General features: G+C 41.4%; 1 protein-coding gene across 1 annotated transcript in view; it reads left to right on the forward strand.

Annotated features, from left to right (window-relative positions):
* ERCC6 (ERCC excision repair 6, chromatin remodeling factor) overlaps positions 1-23620 on the forward strand; it is a 79897-nt gene that overhangs the window by 47479 nt on the left and 8798 nt on the right. Inside the window, 6 exon segments of the mRNA XM_023761296.1 lie at positions 1647-1782; positions 14136-14306; positions 14773-14949; positions 17961-18077; positions 20186-20281; positions 23347-23562. Of these exon segments, the coding sequence (XP_023617064.1) occupies positions 1647-1782; positions 14136-14306; positions 14773-14949; positions 17961-18077; positions 20186-20281; positions 23347-23562 (913 nt within the window).

Here is a 23620-nt window from a genome sequence, read left to right on the forward strand (position 1 = left end):
GCCAGGGGCGTGGTGTGTGCTGACAATTTGAGATGAATCGGGACTCCTGCCCCTCCCGTCTTCACTACAGCCAGACAGTGCTGAGTCCCAGCAGGGACGCCCCTGGGAAGGAAGCATGGATGCCGCACAGCACTGGTTCTGTTAGGGAGGAGCTAGGAGAAAGGCATGCTGGGATAGTGGTCATGACCCATCTGTCAGCTACCTATGTGTCTTTTTAAAAAAGACTTACTATGAACATTTTTCCAGATTTTAAAATATTCTTCAGAAAGAATATTAATGGTTACATGATATTCCATCTTTTTTAACAAGCACTTATAGTATTTACTGTGTGGTACAATATTGACTGTAAGCACTTTACAGATATTGACTGATTCAATCTTTATGTAAACCCTATGATCAGTACTGTTATTCCCACTTTAAGATGAGAAACTGAGGTTCAGAGAGATTAAGTAATGTACCCAAGATCACAGAATTAGTGTGTCCAGAGCTGGGATTCAGACGCAGGCAGTCCTAACCACTGACCTATGCTACATTAAAGAACAGGATGCTTTAGTCCACCCTCCCTTTATTTGTGGGTGTGTAAGTACGAAGAGGAGGAAGTAGGAAAAATAGGCTCCCTTTCCCACCGTGTACATACGCTTCTGTGGGATTGCTGGTGGACATGGGCTGTTAATGAGGCTCTTGCTCGTGGTGCTCAGTTGTTTCCACTAGAACAGGCGCTTGCGCTCGATGGCTGTGGGCTTACCATTAGTGACGGCCACTACGCTGCTCCTCCGTGTGTTTATCACATGGGAAGTGAGCAGCATGTGGAAGAGCGGGCTGCAGCGCTCAGAAGACTGACTTCCAGGTGTTGCCCATCTCCTGTGACCATGTGGCCCTGGCACGTCAGCCTTCTGGGCTCTGAAACCCCTGGGCATTTCTGTCCTGCTTATTTCCAGGACTGTGAGGCTGGCTGGAATTTTGTGGGTGAAAACTTGTGGTAAATTATAAAGGGTCAAACAAATGGAAGGCACTCTTGTGTTCCCTTAGTTTGAGATACATTGATAATAATCTCTTCATTAATCTGGAATAGAGGAGGAGAGAAAAGTATTTTTATGACATGATTTTTGTTTGATTTTCCTTTACTTTAGATGTTATCTTTTCTTAAAAAAATTATTTTTATTGATTTCAGAGAGGAAGAGAGAGGGAGAGAGAGAGAAACATCAATGATGAGAGAGAATCATTGATCGGCTGCCTCCTGCACACCCCCCACTGGGGATCAAGCCTGCAACCCGGGCATGTGCCCTGACCAGGAATCAAACCGTGACCTCCTGGTTCATAGGTCAACACTCAACCACTGAGCAACACCAGCTGGGCATAGATGTTATCTTCCAATGTGCTAGCTAGTGTTTTCCCTTAATACCTGCATTCACCAATTGATGAATGGGATGGTGGGGATTTCACTGACTGGGTTTTAACCTTAGCAGCTTTTTCTTTATAGGAAATATCAAATCCCATAGCTAGGATTTTCCTTTTGTTTTTTTGTTTTTTGGATTTTCTTTTTTGAACTGTTAAGTTTTGTTCGTTTCTTTTTTTATTTTTTGGCAGTTGATCATCCTTGCGCTGTCATTTATGGTTGTATTTTCTTCTTGGACATTTTGGTGCAGGTTTGAGGGGTTGGGTCCGACAATCATTGTCTGCCCTACGACAGTGATGCATCAGTGGGTGAAGGAATTTCACACATGGTGGCCTCCGTTCAGAGTGGCAGTTCTACACGAAACTGGCTCCTACACCCACAGAAAGGTAACAGTACCCACGTCAGCACCTTTTTGTTTGTTTCATCTTAAAGCCTTCCATTTTACATGCTTGTTTTCTTTGACCCATGTATATCAAGTGGGTGTTTCTGTGTTTCTCTTCATGCAGTTAAACTGCTACTGATTTAATTTGAGCTGTGTATTTTGAAAACAATTGTGAACGAAGGCTTATCATTCCAGCCCCTAGTGGTGATGAGACTGTTGGTTGTCCTGCTGGGCACAGACAGGGCTCAGCCTGGGAGCACGAGGGGCCGTAAGGCATTGGTGGCTTCAAACGGTTTTAGGAAGGTGGGTACTAAAGGTCATAATTTTTAATTGGCAAAACCATTTGTTAATATGCTTTTAAAACATGTTTTCAATGAACAAAAGAACAATATGCCATTTTGAGAATTTTGCAGTTTGCATTGTTGCTTTTTAGTTTTTTGTTCTCTGAATCCTTGATTGTCATATAATTATAATCACTGTATTTGGATAGTGTGTTTCCTCACTTATTCCTAATTTTAACCACATTATCTAAAAGGAGGTTTATCTGTATTCCTAGGGGTAGCATAGATGTGTTCTGTTATGCTTTTTTTATTATCATCTGTCTCACCATCTAGACTGTAAGTTGCGTAGAGTAGGGACTGTGTGTTCCGCATTTTTGTATCCCAAGTGCCCTATAAGCATTTGCGGAATAAATAATAATTACACGTTTTCACTGTGGTTTCGCAGGTTGTTTTATTGACGGGAAGTGGCAGTTTATTCTGAGTTCTTTCTTTCCTGAGTGTCGGAGCCCTTGAGCGAGCTCTCATGGACCATGAAAGAGCTGGTGAATGTTGGCCTTTCTGAGGGAGACACACATGAGCCACTAGACCCCAGGGTTTCTGTAATTTTGCATACCCCTTTCTTCTACATCCCCAACTTATTGTGATCATGAGTAAGCAGATCTTTTGATGGAAGTGAATCAGTACTATCCATAGTTTGGTAGCTCAAGTTTGGTGAGATGGAGTCTTACTTATACTAGCTGTTGTTAAAACCAACCAACTTTGCCTTGAATTTTAAATGATAAATGGAATACAAACCGAGTTAAAACATAATGCTGTGATTTTAAACAGTGATATTTTAGCAGCATGGAAATAACAGTTTTGGGTTTTTTTTTTTAATCCTCACCTGAGGATATTTTTCCATTGATTTCTAGAGAAAGTGGAAGGGAGGAAGAGAGAGAGAGAGAAAGATGGATGTGAGAGAGACACTCTATTGGTTGCCTCCCCCACACACACCCCTACCAGGGCTGGCAAACCTGCAACCGCTTCCTTGACTGGGAATCGGTCCCTCAGTCCTTTGGTCTGAGGGTTGATGCTCTAACCACTGAACCAAACCCGCCAGGGCAAAAATAAGAGTTGCTATTGTTTTTCTAGTCAAAATAAATTATAACCATCCTGTCACCACCCTTGTAAGCCTGGGTATTCCTTTTTTCACTTCCATTGTCTATTGACATCTCTTAATGTTTTGTTTCACAAAATTCTGTGGAAAGATCCATTAGTTGATGTTTGTCTTTAAAAGACAATTTTTTTCTATGTCCATCTTTATGCTTTTCTTTGGCTAGTGAAGTGTGTATATTGCACACCTTCACCTGGATCACGGCTCACCTGTGTTTCTTCTGTAATTGTAACCTGAAGAGCTACCTGCATGTAAATGAAATACATTGACTCATTAATGGAAGTAGCATTGACATTGGGCAGTGTTTCTTGGTAAGGCTTGCTTCCTTAACTTGTTCAGAGGGCAAAAGCTTAAGGACAGATATCTCACTTCTGTTTACAGTGATTCTAGCTTCTGAGGTTGTTTTGCGTACACAGACACATGCCGAAGTGATTGTTCATAATTTTCTCAGTGCTTTACAGTTCACCAGGAGTTTAACTTGAACTTCCTTACTAAACTTTTAAGGAAAAGCAGTAGACTTGTGTTTTTATTCTGACCCTTAACTCTACTGTTCCTTTTTTGTTACAGAATATCTCAGATCTGCCCTAACTGGTTTGGCTCAGTGGATAGAGCGTTGGCCTGCGGACTCAAGGGTCCCAGGTTCAATTCTGATCAAGGGCATGTACCTTGGTTGCAGGCTTGATCCCCAGTAGGGGGTGTGCAGAAGGCAGTTAATCGATGTTTCTTTCTACTCGATGTTTCTAACTCTCTATCCCTCTCCCTTCCTCTCTGTAAAAATCAGTAAAAAATATATTTAAAAAATATCCTATATAATAAAAGGCCAGCGACCCTAATGGCGTAACGATCAGAACAACCAATCGATCAGTCGTTATGAGGTGCATTGTCCACCTCTGGGTCCCTCCCCCATCACGCAGGCTCCCATCACTGGATGGCCAATGGGAAACCACAGGGAACCGGGGTGGGTGGCGGTGGGACTGGGGGCTGGCAAGCAGGCGGAAGGCAGACCTTTCGGTCCCTCCCTCTGGCCTGCAGGCTCTGATCGCTGGATGGTGAACGGGGAACCACGGGGAACTGGTGTGGGCAGTGGGAACTGGGGACTGGCGAGTGGGCGGAAGAAGGCCCTGATCACAGGCTAGGCCTAGGGACCCTACCCATGCATGATTTCGTGCACTGGGCCTCTAGTATATATATAACCTGGAGATTATGTAGGAAAGCAGATCACTTCAGGTTTCTTTAAAAAACAAACAAACAAAAATGTATCTCAGATCTCTAAAGATATAAGCTGTCAAGCGAAAGATCAAAATGATGTTCTCTTTCAAACCATATGACTTAGAAACACAATCCATTTATTTTGAATGCTAATATCACTTTGTTATTTGTGATGATGATACATCAAAATGTGTTAATTCCTTACCCAGGCCTGTTAGTAACACTGCCGAGATCAGAACTCTGGCTTTTGGATTCAGGCACCCAAGTGGTGTTTGATCCCTCTGCTCTGTTCTTTCATACTTGTATGTACAGATCTTTGCCATCACATGCACACCTGTTGGTCTAGAGGTGTGTTCAATTGCAATCGAATTTATGTTTCTTAATCACATTTCAAACATTGTGTCAATGCTTTCCAGCTTCTCACCCTGCATCTATTGTCTGCCCTCCTTTCCATACTTATTGGCTAAGACTCCTTTTCTCCAGGGGGAGCTTTCTGTGCCCACTGGTTGTCCTGTCTAAATGTCACAGTGGTGCTTTGGCATAGGAACATTCAGGATGGGGAAAATGGGGAAGAGAAGAGAATTTCTCTTAAAACATACTAAATAGAGTAATCATGCCAGAATTGTTCTGTTTACCATTCAAATAGATTATCTTTATTTTCATAATGATTTGTTGTAGTTGGTATGACATAAAATTTTGAAATTTTTGCATTTAGAGAACATATTTAAATGATCAAACGATTTCTAAATGGGGTACATCTATTTTTCTTCTTCTCTAAATAGCCTGTTAGCTTCCCACCTCCATCACCTTCTTATATTATCTTTGTTAATATTCTCTTTGATAGCAAATAAAAACCCAGCTACCATGCAAAAAAAAAAAAAATGTGTGACTAATATATTCAACCAAATGGTCCAACCAGATAAATTCATTTCTAGTCTTTTGAATCTCCTTCAATGGTCAGTCAAAATCTTATTTAATAGGAGTCAAACATTTTCCCTTTCTCATGTTTTGTGGTCCTTTTTTTCTATTATAGAGAAACCTAATGTGTCAGTCAATTAGTATTTATTTGTTGTATAATTATGAACATGACGTTCCAGGTTTTTGATGCTGTTAGGGCTTCCCAAAATGGGTATATAGTTTTAACTGGCCTTGTAAAGGTAACCATTTTGTTGGGGAAAGAAAATATATGAAAAGATAATAAAAGAAGGTAGTTTTGTGATACTTCTGCCATAACTCACAGTGGGTGGCAATATCTTTAACACTCTGTTGAAACATTTACTTAATTATTAAGGACCTTTCTTTCAGTTTGAAGATGTATAGCGAGAAGTTTCTTGCTTATATTCTGAAACAGTTGTCACTTTATGTCTCACCTTATGCTTCTATGTAGGATATAGTAATTCTGTGGAATATTTTAGATAATTCAAAGAGTTTTATCTTATTTGATCAATTCATGGCATTTAGAGGCTTAAGAGTGAGAAATACAATGGCTTAAAGGTGTAAAGCAGGGGTCCTCAAACTACGGCCCGCGGGCCACATGCAAATACAAATATTGTATTTGTTCCTATTTTGTTTTTTTACTTCAAAATAAGATATGTGCAGTGTGCATAGGAATTTGTTCATAGTTTTTTTTTAAAACTATAGTCCGGCCCTCCAACGGTCTGAGGGACAGTGAACTGGCCCCCTGTTTAAAAAGTTTGAGGACCCCTGGTGTAAAGCATAGATTTTTGCAATTATCAGACCAGGGTTTGAATCTTGGATCTATCATTTGATCACTTTGTGATCTTGGGCAAGTCACTTAGCCTCTATGAGCCCAGTTTGATTTCCTGTGAAATGGGATGTGCAAAGCTTACATTTACTCCGGGAATTTTTACTATTAGAAACAAAGAATACTGTAGGTCTCTATCTTAGTTGTTGAGAAAGAAAATACATTGTGGCATATCTGATGATTCCATATAAATGCATCAAAAATGTTCATGGTCATTCATGGATAGACCTTCTTTCCTCGGGTCCAGACACTTGGCCCCAAATGGAAACAATGAAATAGAATGTTAAAATGCTTTTTGAGAACTACAACGTGTAATTAAAGGACAAACCACACAAAACATGGGCATCTGATAAAACTGTTATCGTGTGTTCTTTTAAAAGTCCTGTTTTCTAAAACATTAGAGTAAAAAGACGTGGCTTTTTAAAAAGCTGGAAGAGAGTGAAACCATAACAAATAAAAGAAAAGGGCCACATGCCTCCGTGCATGCCTCCAGCATCCTAAATATTTCAGACCCATTCCAAGTACACAGATTATTACGCAAAGTGATGTAATTCCTATTAACTTCAGAGATGGTATGTTCACCTGATACAAGGAATGATAGATGCTATGCTTGTTCTGTGAGGTGTATTGTAAAATTACGTTGCTGGAGCTTTTTTTCTTCATTGTCAGCACAAATCCTTGTTTATTAAAGATTTAGCTTGAAGGAAATTTTAATTAATTACAGGTGCAGTAAATCCTGCCTGGGAAGCTGCCATGCTGTGCTTGCAGCGAATGGCCTTCATGTGCCGGTGCTCCCCTCCGCTCTCGGCGCCTGACAGTGTGATTTATGGCTCTTGTTTCCTACCAGTCCACTGTTTGCCCTCTAGGAGCGATTGGTCTCCTGAGCCTCCGTAATAACAGCAGCTCTTGCACAGACATCTTTTAATGACAGCAGCACTGCGTTCAGTAAGTCAGGCTAATTGCAGACGTACCCTATTAATTGCAAAAACTAGGAGAGAGGTTACATATTTTACAAGCTTTTAATTTGAAACCGCCCGAGATAATTTGTCTTAAGTATTTGGATAGAGACATCGGTAATATTCAACAATTCACCATTATTGAAACTCCAGTCTTAGCAGTTACAGAATTCTGTGATTGAATCAGGTGAAAGCGAATAGTCTTGCATGTGTTTTTGCCAGTAGCTATTGTGTGTGGCGGTTATCTTTTCAATGGGGGCATTTTTAAATTTTACTTATTTTTTTTCTAAAAGTGTCTTCTTAATCCTTACTCATTATACATTTATAGCTAACATTACAGAATTTAAAAAATAAACTTTAACCCTTAAACATACAAAAGAAGCTAAACATGGTATTTGAGAGGTTGGAATCTCATTTGTGTAACTTGGTGAAGTGCTGTCCAGAGCGATCCTGGGGATTCTGCATCCAGCAGTCGGGGTCGCAGGGTCCACGTTTGCAGGGCTGGGCCATGATCCAGTGGCAATTGTATAAGTGACAGTGGTGATTTAACTTTCGGTGTATTTCAGGCCCCAAACAGTTGTGGTTGTCTTCATCTCCTTTTCTCTCTGTGCATGCACACAGCTTTGTGCCTGGACTAAAAGGCGGCCTGGAACAGTCCAGGTCTCCGTTTGCTATTGTCTGTCTCATGCCCAACCTGCTTCATGACTTCTAGCAGCCAGAGCCTCCATGGAAAATCTAGATGTGGAGGAACTGTTGAAATCATCACTGCTTCTAGAAGTCTTGGGAGGTGGGCTGTGGTTCTTTGAGGTGGAACGCTGCATCTTTTGATAGCAGCTGATGGCGGTGCCAGCAGAATAGTGGTGTAGTCGGGGAAGCAATGAAGGAGTGTGAGCCCGGAGGTATTTACTGCTGCATTCATCATAAGTAGGAAGTCAGGAAATGGTTAAGTCAGGGTGGCCTTCAATGTAGTATTGTGCAGGCACTGAAAATGGTGAATAGGAAGATGGCAAAATACCAGTCATAATGTTATAGCTCTCACCTGTCGAACCTTTAATAGGTACAGGTGTTACAGTTATTCTCTAAAGCAGTGTTATTGGCTCTGAAATGTTAAGTTTATTGTGACAGATGAGAAGACAATTTCCTCCTCTTTATTTATTTTTTAATCCACTCACCTGCTGATGGGCACTTAGGCTGTTTCCAAATCTTAGCTATTGTAAATTGTGCTGCTATGAACGTAGGGGTACATATATCCTTTCTGAATGGTGTTTCTGATTTCTTAGGATATAGTCCTAGAAGTGGGATTACTGGGTCAAATGGGAGTTCCATTTTTAATTTTTTTAGGAAACTCCATACTGTTTTCCACAGTGGCTGCACCAGTCTGCATTCCCACCAGCAGTGCACGAGGGTTCCTTTTTCTCCACATCCTCGCCAGCACTTGTCATAGCCATTCTGACAGGTGTGAGATGCTACCTCATTGTCATTTTGATTTGCATCTCTCGGATGATTAGTGACTTTGAGCATGTTTTCACATGTCTGTTGGCCTTCTGTATGTCCACTTTCGAAAAGTGTCTGTTTAAGTCCTTTGCCCATTTTTTTGATTGGATTGTTTATCTTCCTTTTGTTAAGAAGTATGAGTTCCCTATACATTTTAGAGATTAGGCCCTTATTAGATGTAACATCGGCAAATATGTTCTCCCATGAAGTGGGCTTTCTTGTTGTTTTTTGATGGTTTCTTTTGCTGTACAGAAGCTTTTTATTTTGATGTAGTCCCATTTGTTTATTTTCTCCTTAGTTTTCATTGTCCTAGGAGCTGTATCGATAAAGCTATTGCTACGACAAATGTCTGCTATTTTGCTGCCTATTGATTCTTCTAAAATTTTTATGGTTTCCTGTCTTACGTTTCAGTCCTTTATCCATTTTGAGTTTATTTTTGTGTATGTTGTAAGTTGGTAGTCTAGTTTCATTTTTTTGCATGTATCTGTTAAATTTTCCCAACACCATTTATTGAAGAGACTGTCTTGATCCATTGTATGCTCTTGCCTCCTTTGTCAAATATTAATTGAGCATAATGGCTTGTGTCGATTTCTGGGTTCTCTGTTCTGTTCCATTGGTCTATATCAGTGGTTGGCAAACTGCCGCTTGCGAGCCACATGCTGCTCTTTGGCCCCTTGAGTGTGGCCATGAAGTTTCAATCGCACTGTACGTGCGCGCCTGCACGTGGTATTTTGTGGAAGAGCCACACTCAAGGGGCTGCAGTTTGCCGACCACTGGTCTATATGTCTGTTCTTGTGCCAGTACCAGGCAGTTTTGAGAACAGTGGCTTTGTAATATAGCTTGATATCTGGTATTGTGATCCCTCCAACTTTGTTCTTCTTTCTCAAGATTGCTGTGGCTATTCAGGGTCTTTTTATTCCATATGAATTTTTGGAGAGTTTGTTCTAGGTCTGTGAATTTTAATGGGAGTGCATTAAAATTGGTATTTTAATGGGGAGTGCATTGAATCTATAGATTGCTTTGGGTAGTATGGACATTTTAATGATGTTGATTCTACCAGTCCATGAACATGGGATATTCTTCCATTTGTTTGTCTTTCTCTATCTCTTTTTTCAATGTCCTGTAGTTTTCCGAGTACAGGTCTTTTACTTCCTTAGTTAAGCTTTTATTCCTAGGTATCTTAATTTTTTTGGTGCAGTGATAAAAGGGATTTTTTGTTTGTTTATTTCTCTTTCTGTGAGTTCATTATTGGTGTATAAAAAAGCCATAGGTATCTGGGTGTTAATTTTGTATCCAGCTACATTGCCAAATTCATTTGTTAAATCTAGTAGTTTTCTTATGGAGTCTTTATGGTTTTCTATGTAAAATATCATGTCATCTGTGAGTAATGATAGTTTTAGTTCTTCTTTTCCAATTTGGATGCTTTTTATTTCTTCTTCTTGTCTGATCGCTATGGCTAGCACTTCCAGTGCTATGTTGAACAGGAGTGGTGAGAGTGAGCATCCCTGTCTTGTTCCTGTTCTTAGGGGAAATGGTTTTAGCTTTTGCCCATTAAGTATGATGTTGGTGGTAGGATTGTCATATAAAGATCTATATATATAAAAGCCTAAGAGACCGTTCAACCGGTAGCTATGACGCACACTAACCACCAGGGGGCAGATGCTCAACACACAGGCATGAAAACAGACTGATGAATCTCAGAGGGAAGGGGGCAGGGAGGAGGGCAGGAAGAGATTAACCAAAGATCTTACATGCATACTAGAGGCCTGGTGCATGAATTTGTGTACTGGTGGGGTCCCTTGGCCTGGCTGCAGGAATTGGGCTGAAACTGGTAGTCCGATGTCCCCTGAGGGGTCCTGGATTGGGAGAGGGCACAGGCCAGGCCGAGGGACCCCACTGGTGCACGAATCCGTGCACTGAGCCTCTAGTTTTATTATATTGAGGTATGATCCCTCTATTCCTACTTTGAGAGTTTTTATCAGGAAAGGATGTTGGATTTTGTCAAATGCTTTTTCTCCATCAATTGATATAATTATGTGATTTTTATCTCTCAGTTTGTTTATATGATATGTCACGTTTATGGATTTGCGGATATTGTACCAGCCTGCATCCCTGGAATAAATCCCACTTGGTCATGGTGTATGATCTTTCTAATGTAATGCTGGATTAATTTGCTAGAATTTTGTTGAAGATTTTAGCATCTATGTTCATCAGAGATATTGGCCTGTCATTCTCTTTCCTTGTCGTGTCTTTATCTGGTTTTGGAATTAGGGTGATGCTGGCTTCATAGAAAGAGCTTGGAAGTGTTCCTTCCTCTTGAATTTTTTGGAATAGTCTGAGGAGGATAGGTTTTAGTTCTTCTTTGAATGCTTGGTGGAACTCCCCTGTGAAGCTGTCTGGCCCAGGGCTTTCGTTTGCTGGAAGTTTATTTTAGTAAACTCTTCTTTATTTTTATTTCATAAATTTCTTGGCCCTTGTTATACCCTTTTGTACTCTAATTAAAAATATTCTAAGCATAGTTTATTAAGATAATATCATTTTTGAAGAAGTTGAATTTTTAAAAATTTATATGATTGTGATTACATGAATTATTGTATTAGGTTTCCTGATATTTATCTAGTCTTATGTTCCTGTAATAGCATGATTAGGTTAATAAATTGCTAAATTTTATTTATAAAGTAATGGATCTCTAATGTGTATGTCTGTCAGTTTTGAAAACAGAGTTTTGCTAGCTTTATATTAATGACTTGGAATTTATTCTATCTTTTTTGTGTTTTGGGACAGTTTAACAGGATGGATTCTTACTTCACTCATGAAACCTTTGGGTGTGGTAGACTGATTGGTTTGTCTCATTTTTCTTGAGTCCAGTTTGGTGATTGATTTTGTCAACAGTCATCTCCTGACAGATGATCTTTTGACATTAGACTGCACGCAGCGTTGGCTAGCATTTTGTCTTCTCTGCATCTGCGGTGACACTGCTTTGCCAGTTCTTGTGCTGTGCATCCGCGTCTGTGTGTTCTTGGGTTAACTTTTTAGAGGTTCATCTCTTTTGTTTTGTCTTTTCAAAGAATTGTTTAGTTTTTTGCTTTATCATTTCTGTCAGGTTTTTTCTTTAAGAGTCACTAATTTTTGTTTTCGTGTTATCCATCCTCCCATTTTCCTGATTCAGCAGATTGCGTGACTGCTGGGTTTGATCCCAGCGTTTCTGAGGTGTGAAGAGGGGTGTTCCTCGTGTGGTGTGAGCACTGCTGAGAGCCATGGTGCACTCAGATCCCTTGTATCTTAATTTTAAAATTTTTGTTTTCTTTAATGTTTTTTCTCTTCAGATCTGTCACACTCTGAGAGGCAGTGGTTAGGTCCCCTGAAGGCTGTGGCTAGGCCACTTTGTCACTGTAGCGCTCAGGGCTTTGCTTTCCTGTCTCGTGGTGCTTTTTTGGTAGGTAAAGGTTCATGGCTCTTCTTTCTTTATGTTGTTTCCTTTAAAATAGAAAATATCCCTCTTTTTTTCTGTTCACTTCTTTTTGTTTGATATTTGTCTTTCTTATCCTGCCCTGTTTTTGTTTGCATTTCCTTGGTATATCTTCGATAAGTCCCATAATGTTTTTGCTGTATTTACCCAGTGGCAAGTCTAGCTGCTAATTACCCACTGTCATATGGAGACCCCTGGCACGTTTCGTCTTGTTTCCCCTACAGTGGTTTGCTAGTTCTATAATCTTATTTCTTTTTTTCGTATTCATGCCAGAGTAGCAAATATGAATCAGTAAGTGGGCATAAATGGTTTACAAATGTATTTTTCTCTTGCGGTTAAGAAATTAAACTATATCGATCACCTAAGCCCCATTCTACCCTTGGACAGGGTAAGATTTTTAGTACACTTTTATTTTCCCTTATTGTCACTCTAGGTTTTGGTAAACTAAATTGGAATTATAATAACACTTAATATATCCCTTTTTATATTTTAAATCCTTTTTTAACAGTTTCATTAGTATTTAACAGTGTTAATATTTACTTAATTATTGTTTTAATAATTTATTTTAAGAACTAGAATGTATATTACATGTAATTTTCCCTTAAAATTCTTTTTCTTTTATGGTAAAGTAAGAGGCAATGTTGCGTAACATTCAGCTAATTAGCTTTAGAGTTGGCTGCCTTTCTGTATTCAAACCCTGACCCCACCACTTCTCAGCTGTGTGACCTGATGTGTTATTTACTGTCTCTAAGCTACAGTTTCCTCATCTGTGAAGTGGGGGTTAGTACTGGGGCCTCTGTCCTCTCTCAGGGTTGCCTGGAGCATGCTGTCTGTGATGAGCTTTCCGCCCGAGGTCTGCGGGCTCACCGTGTTCTCTGGGTGATGCAGCCCTGCGCTGGCCCACTGTACCAGGCCCACCTCTTGCTGCTTTATGCTCTGCCCCTGCCTGTCTGAGGTGGAATTTCTTTTCCTCTCAAGCATGACTGCTACTTTGGATCAGTCCAGAATTCCCAGGTCACTGCTTTCCCCTCGAAATATGGAAAGATTTTCCAGTTGTTTTCTGAAAAAAAAATTTTTTTTTAAATATATTTTTATTGATTTCAGAGAAGAAGGGAGTGGGTGAGAGAGATAGAAACATAAATGATGAGAGGGAATTATTGATCAGCTGCCTCCTGCATGCCCCACACTGGGGTTTGAGCCCGCAACCCAGGCATGTGCCCCAACCTGGAATCGAACCGTGACCTCCTGGTTCATAGGTCAATGCTCAACCTCTGAGCCATGCTGGCCGGGCTGTCTTCTGAAAATTTTAATGTTGCATAAAAGATACCACAGTTAGTCTTTCCTCTGAAGGAAATCTTTTCTCTTTTTTGTTCTAACTAAAAACTACAGTAGTTTCTCTTATTTTTCTTTATTTTTGGAATTCAGACATCTAGTAGGTATTTGCGTAGGTCTATGTCTTTTTTTAGTGTTTCCTTCTACCTGACACTCTTGGATGTTTTGCTTTCTAGACCCAAGTCTCTCCTTAGATTTTTTCCTACCTTTAAAAAAAAATGATTACTTTTATATCCTTTCGACTGTATTATCCTGGAATTCATGCCATAAATTGTTAGAACTCCTGGATTTGTTTTATCTTGTCTCGTTGGCTTTTCTCTCATTTTCTAGCTTTTGTATTAAAATAAATCACTTTTCATCTACCTTGTTGTTTTAAGTTTAACAAGGATTGACACAAAGGAGGTTTTGGAAAAATAAAAATTGAGTAAGTGTATGTTAATAATTTTTTGTAGTCTTCTTTTGAGCCCCTTCCCCCAGTAATGGCTATGTTAGTGCTTGCTACTTACAGATGAATGAAACATGCAGTAACCTTCCATTGCTGCTAATGTAGAACTACAGTTGTCTGTATTGTGTTTGTATACATATTTATAAAGTTCTTTAGATTGCACAATGATTGGAAGATTGTCATTTTAAGAGTCGTGCTTATATAATTTAACTTTTTATTTAAAACTTGCTTTTCCATTTTATTATCATTTTAGGAGAAACTAATTCGAGATATTGCTCATTGTCACGGAATTTTGATCACTTCCTACTCCTACATTCGACTGAGGCAAGATGATATTAGTAGGCATGACTGGCACTACGTGATCTTGGATGAGGGACACAAAATTCGAAATCCAAATGCTGCCATCACCCTTGCTTGCAAACAGGTATGACCTTTTGGAACAAGGGGGATTGCCAGGTGGGTAATAAATATTTAACAGAGAATAAACTTCCCGATTTTAGTAACGCATTTACTAAATCTTTCCTTGTGCCTTTGCATACGGGATTTGAAATACACATTTAGCTTTAATACAGACAATTCTTCTTGCTCTTAGTCATGTTTTTTAAAGAATTCTAATTGTTCATATTAATATCTTTATAGGGATCAGTTGTTAGAATGTAACCAAATCTAACTCAAATCCATAGTATTCAGGTAGAACAATAAGAAATAATTCTCCCCTTATGTAATTGAAGAATTAAAATTATATAAAATGTCTTCTGTGTTTTGGAAAGACCAAAATGATATGTAAATGTGTTAAATAACAAAATAGAGTGGGAGTGTTTTGGGGTAGGGTCGGTGATCACCTGTTAAAAGCTGAATTTAATAAGAAAATATTTTCTTCCCCGAAATAGTTCCGCACCCCTCATCGCATCATCTTGTCTGGCTCTCCGATGCAAAATAACCTCCGTGAGCTGTGGTCGCTCTTTGACTTTGTCTTCCCAGGGAAGCTGGGCACGTTACCTGTGTTTATGGAGCAGTTCTCGGTCCCCATCACCATGGGGGGATATTCAAATGCCTCCCCAGTACAGGTAACACTGTTAGTATTTCTAGATTTCATTATTATACTTTGTACCCAAGCTGTTTAGAAATAAGGGAAAGAGCCAAGCTTATAAATTGGTATCTGATAAAAATCACAAAATTATGTTTGCTTAATAGCTTATATTTTTCCAGATGATTTTTTAAAAATCATGTAAAATATATATTTTTTTAATTTCGGCGAGGGGAGGGAGGGTGAGGAGGGGAGGGAAGGTGAAGGCGGGGAAGGGAGGGAATGACCCATGTGAAATATTTGAGAGCAGTCAAATTATGAAACGAGTGAATCAGTTCTGGACAGCATATAATTTAGTGCAGATTGGGGTAGTACATATTATAAAGTAGTATAAAGTCTTAGGAAGGGGAAACCAGAGAGAATTGTTCAGGGAAGACTTAATGAGACAAGGTATCCCTTATCCTGATTCTGGGAAAACAGGCCCGAGAACAAGGCAACAGCCACCTTATGTGGCCATGGGGAGTGAAGAGACACACTTCACTGGACTGGAGATGCTTGTGGGGAAGCACCAGGAAAGCTGTGGGTTCCGGAAAGGGGAGCCTTGAAAGGGAGGCAGAGGCGCTCAGGCAAGGAAGAGCCACCGAGGCTGTCTGAGCGGAGATGAGAGAGGGCTGTTCTCCCAGGTACCAGGCTGCAGGTGGGTTCTCAGGCTGCAGGTGGGTATTCAGGCTGCAGGTGGGTACTCAGGCTGCAGGTGGGTATTCAGGCTGCAGGTGGGTATTCAGGCTGCAGGTGGGTACTCAGGCTGCAGGTGGGTATTCAGGCTGCAGGTGGGTTCTCAGGCTGCAGGTGGGTATTCAGGCTGCAGGTGGGTTCTCAGGCTGCAGGTGGGTATTCAGGCTGCAGGTGGGTATTCAGGCTGCAGGTGGGTTCTCAGGCTGCAGGTGGGTATTCAGGCTGCAGGTGGGTACTCAGGCTGCAGGTGGGGCAATTTTTTAGGCAGAACAAATGAGATGTGGAGGCTGCTAAGATAAAGGAAATGGGATAGGTGGTGGTGAGCTTGCTGCTGAGCCCTGAGATTTTACGCCTGGGTGACTGGGAGAATGGGGTTGTCACAGGCAAGGACAGCAGGACGGGAAGCCGAACTGAGGGCAGGCTCCATCCTGGTGAGAGACAGAGCTTCTGCACAGCCCTCAGGGGCGGCCTGCGCCTCGACAGAAAGCCTTTCACCGAATGACGTTCACATGTTTGAAATACTTGATTAGAAATAGAATTTTAGACCTTTACAATTAGAGGATTGTCAACAACAATTTTAATACCTTTTACATCTTGAGATTGAATGATTTTTAATTAACTTTTGTAAGGGCTCTCTTCCTCCACTGAATCCCTATTGTTCTTCATTTATAGTGGTTTTTTATTTAGAAATAATTTCTTCTAAAAAATATGTCTTTATTGATTTCAGAGAGAGAGGAAGGGAGACGGGGAGAGAGATAGAACCATCAATGATGAGAAGAAATCATTGATTGGCTGCCTCCTGCACACCCCCTACTGGGGATTGAGCCTGCAATCCAGGCATGTGCCATGACCTAGAATCGAACTGTGACCTCCTGGTTCATGGGTAGGTGCTCACCATTGAGCCACACTGGCTGGGCTAGAAATAATTTCAAGTTTAACAGAAATTAGAAAGAATTACATGCTCTTCACCTAGATTCACTAGTTGTTTGTATTTAGCTAACGTTTTGCCATATTTTCTCGATCTTCCCTCCCTCCCCCCGCTCTGTCTGCACAGATTAGGTTTGTTTCTGAATCATCTGAGAGCAAGTTGCAGATGATGCTCTTTCCTCTAAACCCTTCAGTGTGTATTTTTTAAGAACAAGGACATTTTCTTAACAGAACCACAGCATAAACATTAGAGGAGGAAATATAATATTGATAGAATTTTGTTATCTAACGTGTATGTCATTTACATTTTGCCAGTTCTGGTAGTATCTGTGTCTCTTTAGTCTCCTTTCATTTTGTACAGTTTCTCTAACTTTTCTTATGCCTTTCGATGACCTTGGCATTTTTGAAGACCACAGGCCTCTTATTTTATAGAATGTGCCTCACTTTCATTCTTTGTGATTGGATTCAGGTTTTGCATTTTTGGCAAAAATATCACAGAAGATAAACACACATACATGCACATACATATATACATACTTGAGGTGTTCTTAGGGTCTTTTAAATTTTTTCTTTTTTACCATGTTAAGTTTGTAACATGAATTTTTCTGTATTATGATCAACCTCTCATTCATTTTGCAGCTAACTTTCTTAAATTTAAACTTAGTTAGAATTTTTTTTCCATTAAATAGTAATTCACTAGGTTGTTAAGCCTATGTAAATTTTTTTTAATATCAATAATTTATTGAATTCTTTGTTTGCCTTTAAATGAAATGCAGAGTGGTTTCTGTGCTGTGGGTCTTTGTTTTTCTACGTAGTTAATACCATCTCATGTGGCTGCTCCATTACAGAGCCATATGCTCCGTGGTAGACCTGAGCGACCTTTCATTTCTGGGATCATAGGGCTTGTCTTGAACTCACTCTGAAGTCTCCAAAGGGCAGTAATCTCTGCTGATTATCTGGCTGCCTCCACTGCTGCAGCTTCCCCCCTGGTTGCCTTTTGATCTTCAGCTTGCAGAGTAGCCGTTCTCTTGTAGCTTTTGGAGAATATGAGATTGTAAGTAGAGATTTGTTTGCAAGCAGTTTTTTCCCTAGAGGATGGTTGGGAACCAAATAAATCTCCATTTTAGGGTTTAACTATACAGTAATAATTAAAGCAAAGTATAGAAAAGAAATAGGGTACAAAATTACCAGCTGTTCTTTTGCTTGCACATTTTGGTTAATAAGATGTGTTTTTTACTGATATTATGAAAGCTCCTACCTCCTGGAACATATTGTATAATCATTGGTCATTCTTTTGAAAATTCTTTTTTCAAGCATTGGAATCGAGAGTTAGAAACAAATACATTCCTTAAACATACAGTAAATGTGTCTTCTTTTGTCTTACTAAAGGTTAAAACTGCTTATAAGTGTGCGTGTGTCTTACGAGATACCATAAATCCATACCTTCTGCGGAGAATGAAGTCAGATGTCAAGATGAGTCTTTCTTTACCGGATAAAAATGAGCAGGTCTGTAAATTCAGGAGTTGCCAAAATATTCCTAAAGCGCGGTGTACCTGTCCGTCACTCTCCGTTTCAGGTGCGGAATTGGTGAGAGTAATAGGCGTGGTCGCAGGGGCTGTGGGCGGGCTGTATGTACAGGTGTGTGGCAGGTGAGTCTGCAGTGGCATCTGCCCTCAGCAGGACTCCTCCTGTGGTCCACAGTTTTAGATCTCTTATTAAGCCATGGATTCCTGCAGCTACTTTTTCTAAACTTCTCTATTTCCCAAGTCCTCAATTCATCCGTGCTATAAATTGTGTTCGGTGCCAGTCACATACCTGGGAGTTAGCAGTGAACGAAGCAAACACTTGTTCTCACAGAACTCACATTCATTCTTGAGGAGAGACAGCCACAAAGACATACATCAGGTGGCAGGTGCTAATAAGTGTGGAGATAAAGGTGAGGCAGGGTATGGGGGTAGGGGTGATGAGGGCAAGGATTTGGGGAAGCAGACTTTTATAAGGGAAGTGGAGACCTCTAATAAAGTGTCATTTGAACAGAGGCCTAAAGAAGGTGAAGGAGGGACTTATAGGGGATTTGGGAGGAAGAGCATTCTAGGCAGATGGAAAGTGGGGGTACGTTCAAGGAGGCCAGTGTAGCTGGGGGGCAGGAGCAAGGAGAGGGCTCAGTGGAAGAAGTCAGATTGCTGGCCAGATCACCAGGGCCACTGGGCATGGGGAAGACTTGAGAGGAAATTCACAGGAAGATACTGAGCGGGGAGTGACATCATCTGACTTAGGCTTTTGAGGGATCATCCTTTTAAATTTCATCCTAGTGTCCTGTTCTGAATAGATGACCACCCTTCTGTTCAGCATCTAAAAATAAATCCCTTGTAGATATTGAGTGTTGAAACTCTAACGGATCTGGGAGATTGGTCATCAAGGCTACTTTCATGGCTGCCTCTTCCCTTCCCGGCAGAACTCATCTCCAGCTTTAGTCGTGGTCTTAGCACTCCCCACAGGTCACCCACCCCTGCCGGCCGCTCAGGCCACAGCCCTCTGACTGCCTCTGAGTCCCCATCAACCAGTTGCTGTGGTGATTCATTCTCTCCTCTGCTTCACATCCTCATAAGTCAGTGGGGTCGTCCGTGGCCTGCTCATCGGCATTCCCCAGTCCTCTCAGTATTGCAGTGTTGCTGGATACCTTCGATATCCCTCTCCCCACCAGGAATACCGATTTAGCTTATTTGCAACACTTTATTTTTACTATGGAATCCTAGAATGCTACTTCTTGTATTCCATGCAGTAGCCAAGGCAAATTGCTTCCGATTTTTTAAAAACGCCCCACTTTTCCTCCCATTTGCACCTGAGGCCCCTCTGCCTGAAAGTGTTCCCACCCCTCTGCAAGCGCACACACACAGAGGTTCCACTTGGGGACCTCACTAGGCTCCGCTGGAGCCTCTCCTAGACTGGACTCCGAGATCGGGATTTTGTCTTTCCCATCTTCGGGTTCCGCATGGCACCCAGAACAGTGATTTGCAGACGCTAGGTACCTGGTGAATAACTTGTTGCAATTGAGAGGGGAGGCTTTTCTGTTGCCATTTTTAAAGGACTGAAATGTGAATTTAAGAAATTAAGAATTATAAACACTCGGGTTCTGTTTTAGAAGGATTACTCAAGTGGTGTTTGCAAACATTGAAGAGGAAAGAAAATGGAGGAAGGGGATGAGTCAGCCTGCTGAGTCTGTGGGAACAGAGGTGTGGGCCTGACCTGAGGCAGGGGGGCATCATGGGAGGTGAGCCTCCCAGCATGTGGTGGCTAGGATGGAGCAAGCCCTGAGCACCTGGTCCTGAGCTCTCCTGTGAGCAGGAGGCCAGTCTTCAGGGACTCTCAGGACAGTGGGTGGGGACCAGGAGGTGGACAGAGGACAGAAATAGGGGTTGATGAGAGGAGGGAACTGGACTCATTGTTCAGTTCTGAGATGTGGCTTCATTTTGTTTTTTAAACAAGAGATACATTGTTAAAATTGCATACATTGTGCTGTTGGATTAGGAAATTTCATTGATATTGTAATTATTTTATTCCGTTAAAATGTTTTTTGAAATTATAGTTTTTTTGTTTTATTTTCTCCCCCATAGGTCTTATTTTGCCGTCTTACAGATGAGCAACATAAAGTCTACCAAAATTTCATTGATTCCAAAGAAGTTTACAGAATTCTCAATGGAGAGATGCAGGTCAGTTAAGTGAGAGAAGCTGGAGAAAGGAAGGGAAGCGGGAAGGAACGGATACCAGCATCAGTCAGGGTTCACTGTCGCTCACTCTCTCTCTTTTTTAATTTTTGTTTGTTTAATCCTCACCTGAGGATATTTTTTCCAGGGAGAGAAGGAAAGGGGAGTGAGAGAGAGGGAGGGAGGGAGAGAGAGAGAGAGAAACATCGATGTGAGAGACCCCTGCACACATACTGACCTGGGCATGGGGAGTGAACGTGCAACCCAGGGACATGCCCTTTATCGGGAATTGAACCCGTGGCCCTTTAATGCACAGGACAACACGCTAACCACTGAGCTGACTGCCAGGGTACCACTGTTACGCTCTTCAAAACATTTTGGTGCAAGCCTTCACTTCATTTAGAGCCTTTACCAGAAGTAAGAGACCACGCTATACCCCGGCACGCTCCCTTTGGTCTGTGCGGAGTACTGTTAGACTTGACCCCAGCAGTGGGGGGTCTAGTGGGAGAGCAGCTCTAGATGACAGATCTGATGGTGAGTCCTTTGGGGGCTGCAGATCCATACAGGATGGGGTCGGGTGGGGGGCAGTCTTGGCCTGCTGGGGTTACCAGGCGCCTGGAGGAAGAATTACCATTATCCATTTTTCCGTGATAACATTTTAGTTATTGGTAATACTCAGCAGTCTGTGAGGAAATGTCTGTTCAGTAAGTGTATGTAGTAGGTTTATAATCAGCATTTAAGTCTCAAGCTTCATGTAAACTATTCAACGTGTTTGTGTTTCAGAATCTTACATTGTGAGTTGTGCTTTATTTATTTGACATGTAAGACTTTCGTAAACCTTGACCTGTTCTCACTGGAGTAGCACGGCATGCTCCCAGGTGCACACTGTCCTGCTTATCCGTGGGTAGACAGAGATGAGTGCAGGGACAGGGCTACCTGTGTCCGTGCCATCTGCATGCTTTTCCTCCAGGTTAAGTCATTTCAGTTGTTTTTTTATTTTATTTTTGTTAATCCTCATCCAAGGAAGTTTTTTCCATTGATATTTTTAGAGAGAATATAAGGGAGGGAAGGAGGGTGAGAGAGAGAGAGAGAGAGAGAGGGAGAGAGAGAAACATTGATGTGAGAGAGACACACCGATTGATTGCCTCCTGCACACACCCTGATGGGTGCCGGTGATGGAACCTGCAATCCAGGTACCCATGCCCTTGACCTGGAATTGAACCCGCCACCCTTCAGTGCAGGGACTGGTGCTCTAACCACTGAGAACACTGGCCAGGGCTCATAATTTCTTATTTTGTCTCCTATTGGAGGTTTGTTAAATCAATCACATTTATTATCTCTCCTAAATCTCCCCTTATCTTCAGGTGCTTCCAAGTCTTGAAGCTTTAGATGGTCTAGATTCTCACTATTCAGTAGATACAGGATAGAAGCCACATGTGTGATCAAAGTGTTCCAGTAGTCACTTAAAAAAAGGTGAAGAAAGATGGCAAAATCAGTTTTAATGGTACATTCATTGAACCTGATATATCCAAATGCTTTAATATGTAATCAATAGTTATTGAGATATTTTACTTTTTTTTTGTAGTTAAGTCTTCAAAATTGGATAGTTGACCTTTAACTCGGGTTGGGGTGCCGGTACCCCACCCCACACAAAAATCTGCTTTTAACTTTTGACTCCTAAAAAACTCAACTGTAGTTGTCCCTTGGTATCCGAGGAAATTGGTTCAAGGACTCCTGTAGATACCAAAATCCAAAGATGCTCACGTACCTTATATAAAATGGCGTAGAACAATGCATACAGTCGGCCCTCTGCATGCATGATTTCCAGTCTTGGATCAGAAACACTGTTTCCATCAGTGGTTGGTTGAATCCAAGGATGCTAAGCCTGTGGATACGGGGGGCTGACTGATGTATTGAAAAAAGTTTGCCTTCAGTTGAAAGGGTCAGTGTATTTACACTGTGGCTCCTCTCAGTTCGGACCAGCCGCACTTCCTGTGCTGTGGCCACACGTGGCTGTGACTGCTGTGTTGGAGGCAAGGGCTGGGGAAGAAAGATGAGTTAGGTGACTCTGGGGTATTTTGACAATGTTCCTGATTTATGCAGATTCTTTATAGTGTATTTGTTTAACTTATTTACTGGTCAGAACTATCATAGTCTTTGACTACTGGCTCAGTTTATGACTTTATCTTTTCCTGCTTGAGCTTTTTTTTTTTTTAAATATATATGTATTTTATTGACTTTTTACAGAGGGAAGGGAGAGAGATAGAGAGCTAGAAACATCGATCAGCTGCCTCCTGCACGCCCCTACTGGGGATGTGCCCGCAACCAAGGTACATGCCCTTGACCGGAATCGAACCTGGGACCCTTCAGTCTGTAGGCCGACACTATCCACTGAGCCAGACTGGTTAGGGCGCTGCTTGAGCTTTTATACTGGGGAGCTCGATGTGAGTCGTGCTCTGAAAACTGACGAAGGCCCTCCTGCCAGGCATGGAGGCAGCGCTCTCCTGCTGTGTGTCCTGCAGAGTGAACCACTGCACGTCTTTCCCATTTGTGTGTTTCCCATGCACATACTATTTCTGATATACTAGTGGAAACCTCTGACTCATATTAAATTATAGAACTTTTAGTGAGTCCTCAGAAGTGTACTATTTCAGTGCATTTGCTAAGTTACGTGACTGATTTCTGCCAGTTGAGATGGGTGTGACGTTTTTTATTTGTACGTAAAAGATGAGTCAGTTTTATATATCATGTTTTTTCTGATGCTGTGAGCTGCCCACCTTTTCTCCTAGTGAGGGAGATAGATAATCAGGAATTGAATATGACCCCCACAGACATGTTTGGTCCAGTAGAATTTTTTTTGTTTCTGGAGAACTTGTCCTGTCAGGAAAAGAAGATGAGTGAAGGTTGATTTCTTCTAGCTCCTCATATGCTGTGATTAGGGAGGAAGCTAAGAAGCGAATGAAGAATTCCTTCTTAATCTGCGTTCCATATCGAACGGCCTCCTCCCCTCCTTCCTGCGTGACGGAGTTTACACCAAGTTGTCTGGAGCGCACATGTTCTCTTATGCCTAGGTTTTCTCTGGCCTGGTCGCCCTGAGGAAAATCTGCAACCACCCTGACCTCTTTTCTGGAGGCCCCAAGACTCCCAGAGGCATTTCCGATAATGAACCAGAGGAAGACCAGTTTGGACACTGGAGACGTTCTGGGAAGATGATCGTTGTTGAGTCCTTGTTGAAGATATGGCACAAGCAGGGCCAGCGAGTACTGCTGTTTTCCCAGTCAAGGCAGGTGAGCAGACAACGCTCACGCAGGAGACAAGTTGGTTCCTTACGGCTTATAATTCACA

The sequence above is a fragment of the Myotis lucifugus genome, unplaced genomic scaffold (assembly GCF_000147115.1).
Source record: "Myotis lucifugus unplaced genomic scaffold, Myoluc2.0 scaffold_206, whole genome shotgun sequence".
Taxonomy (NCBI): Eukaryota; Metazoa; Chordata; class Mammalia; order Chiroptera; family Vespertilionidae; genus Myotis; species Myotis lucifugus.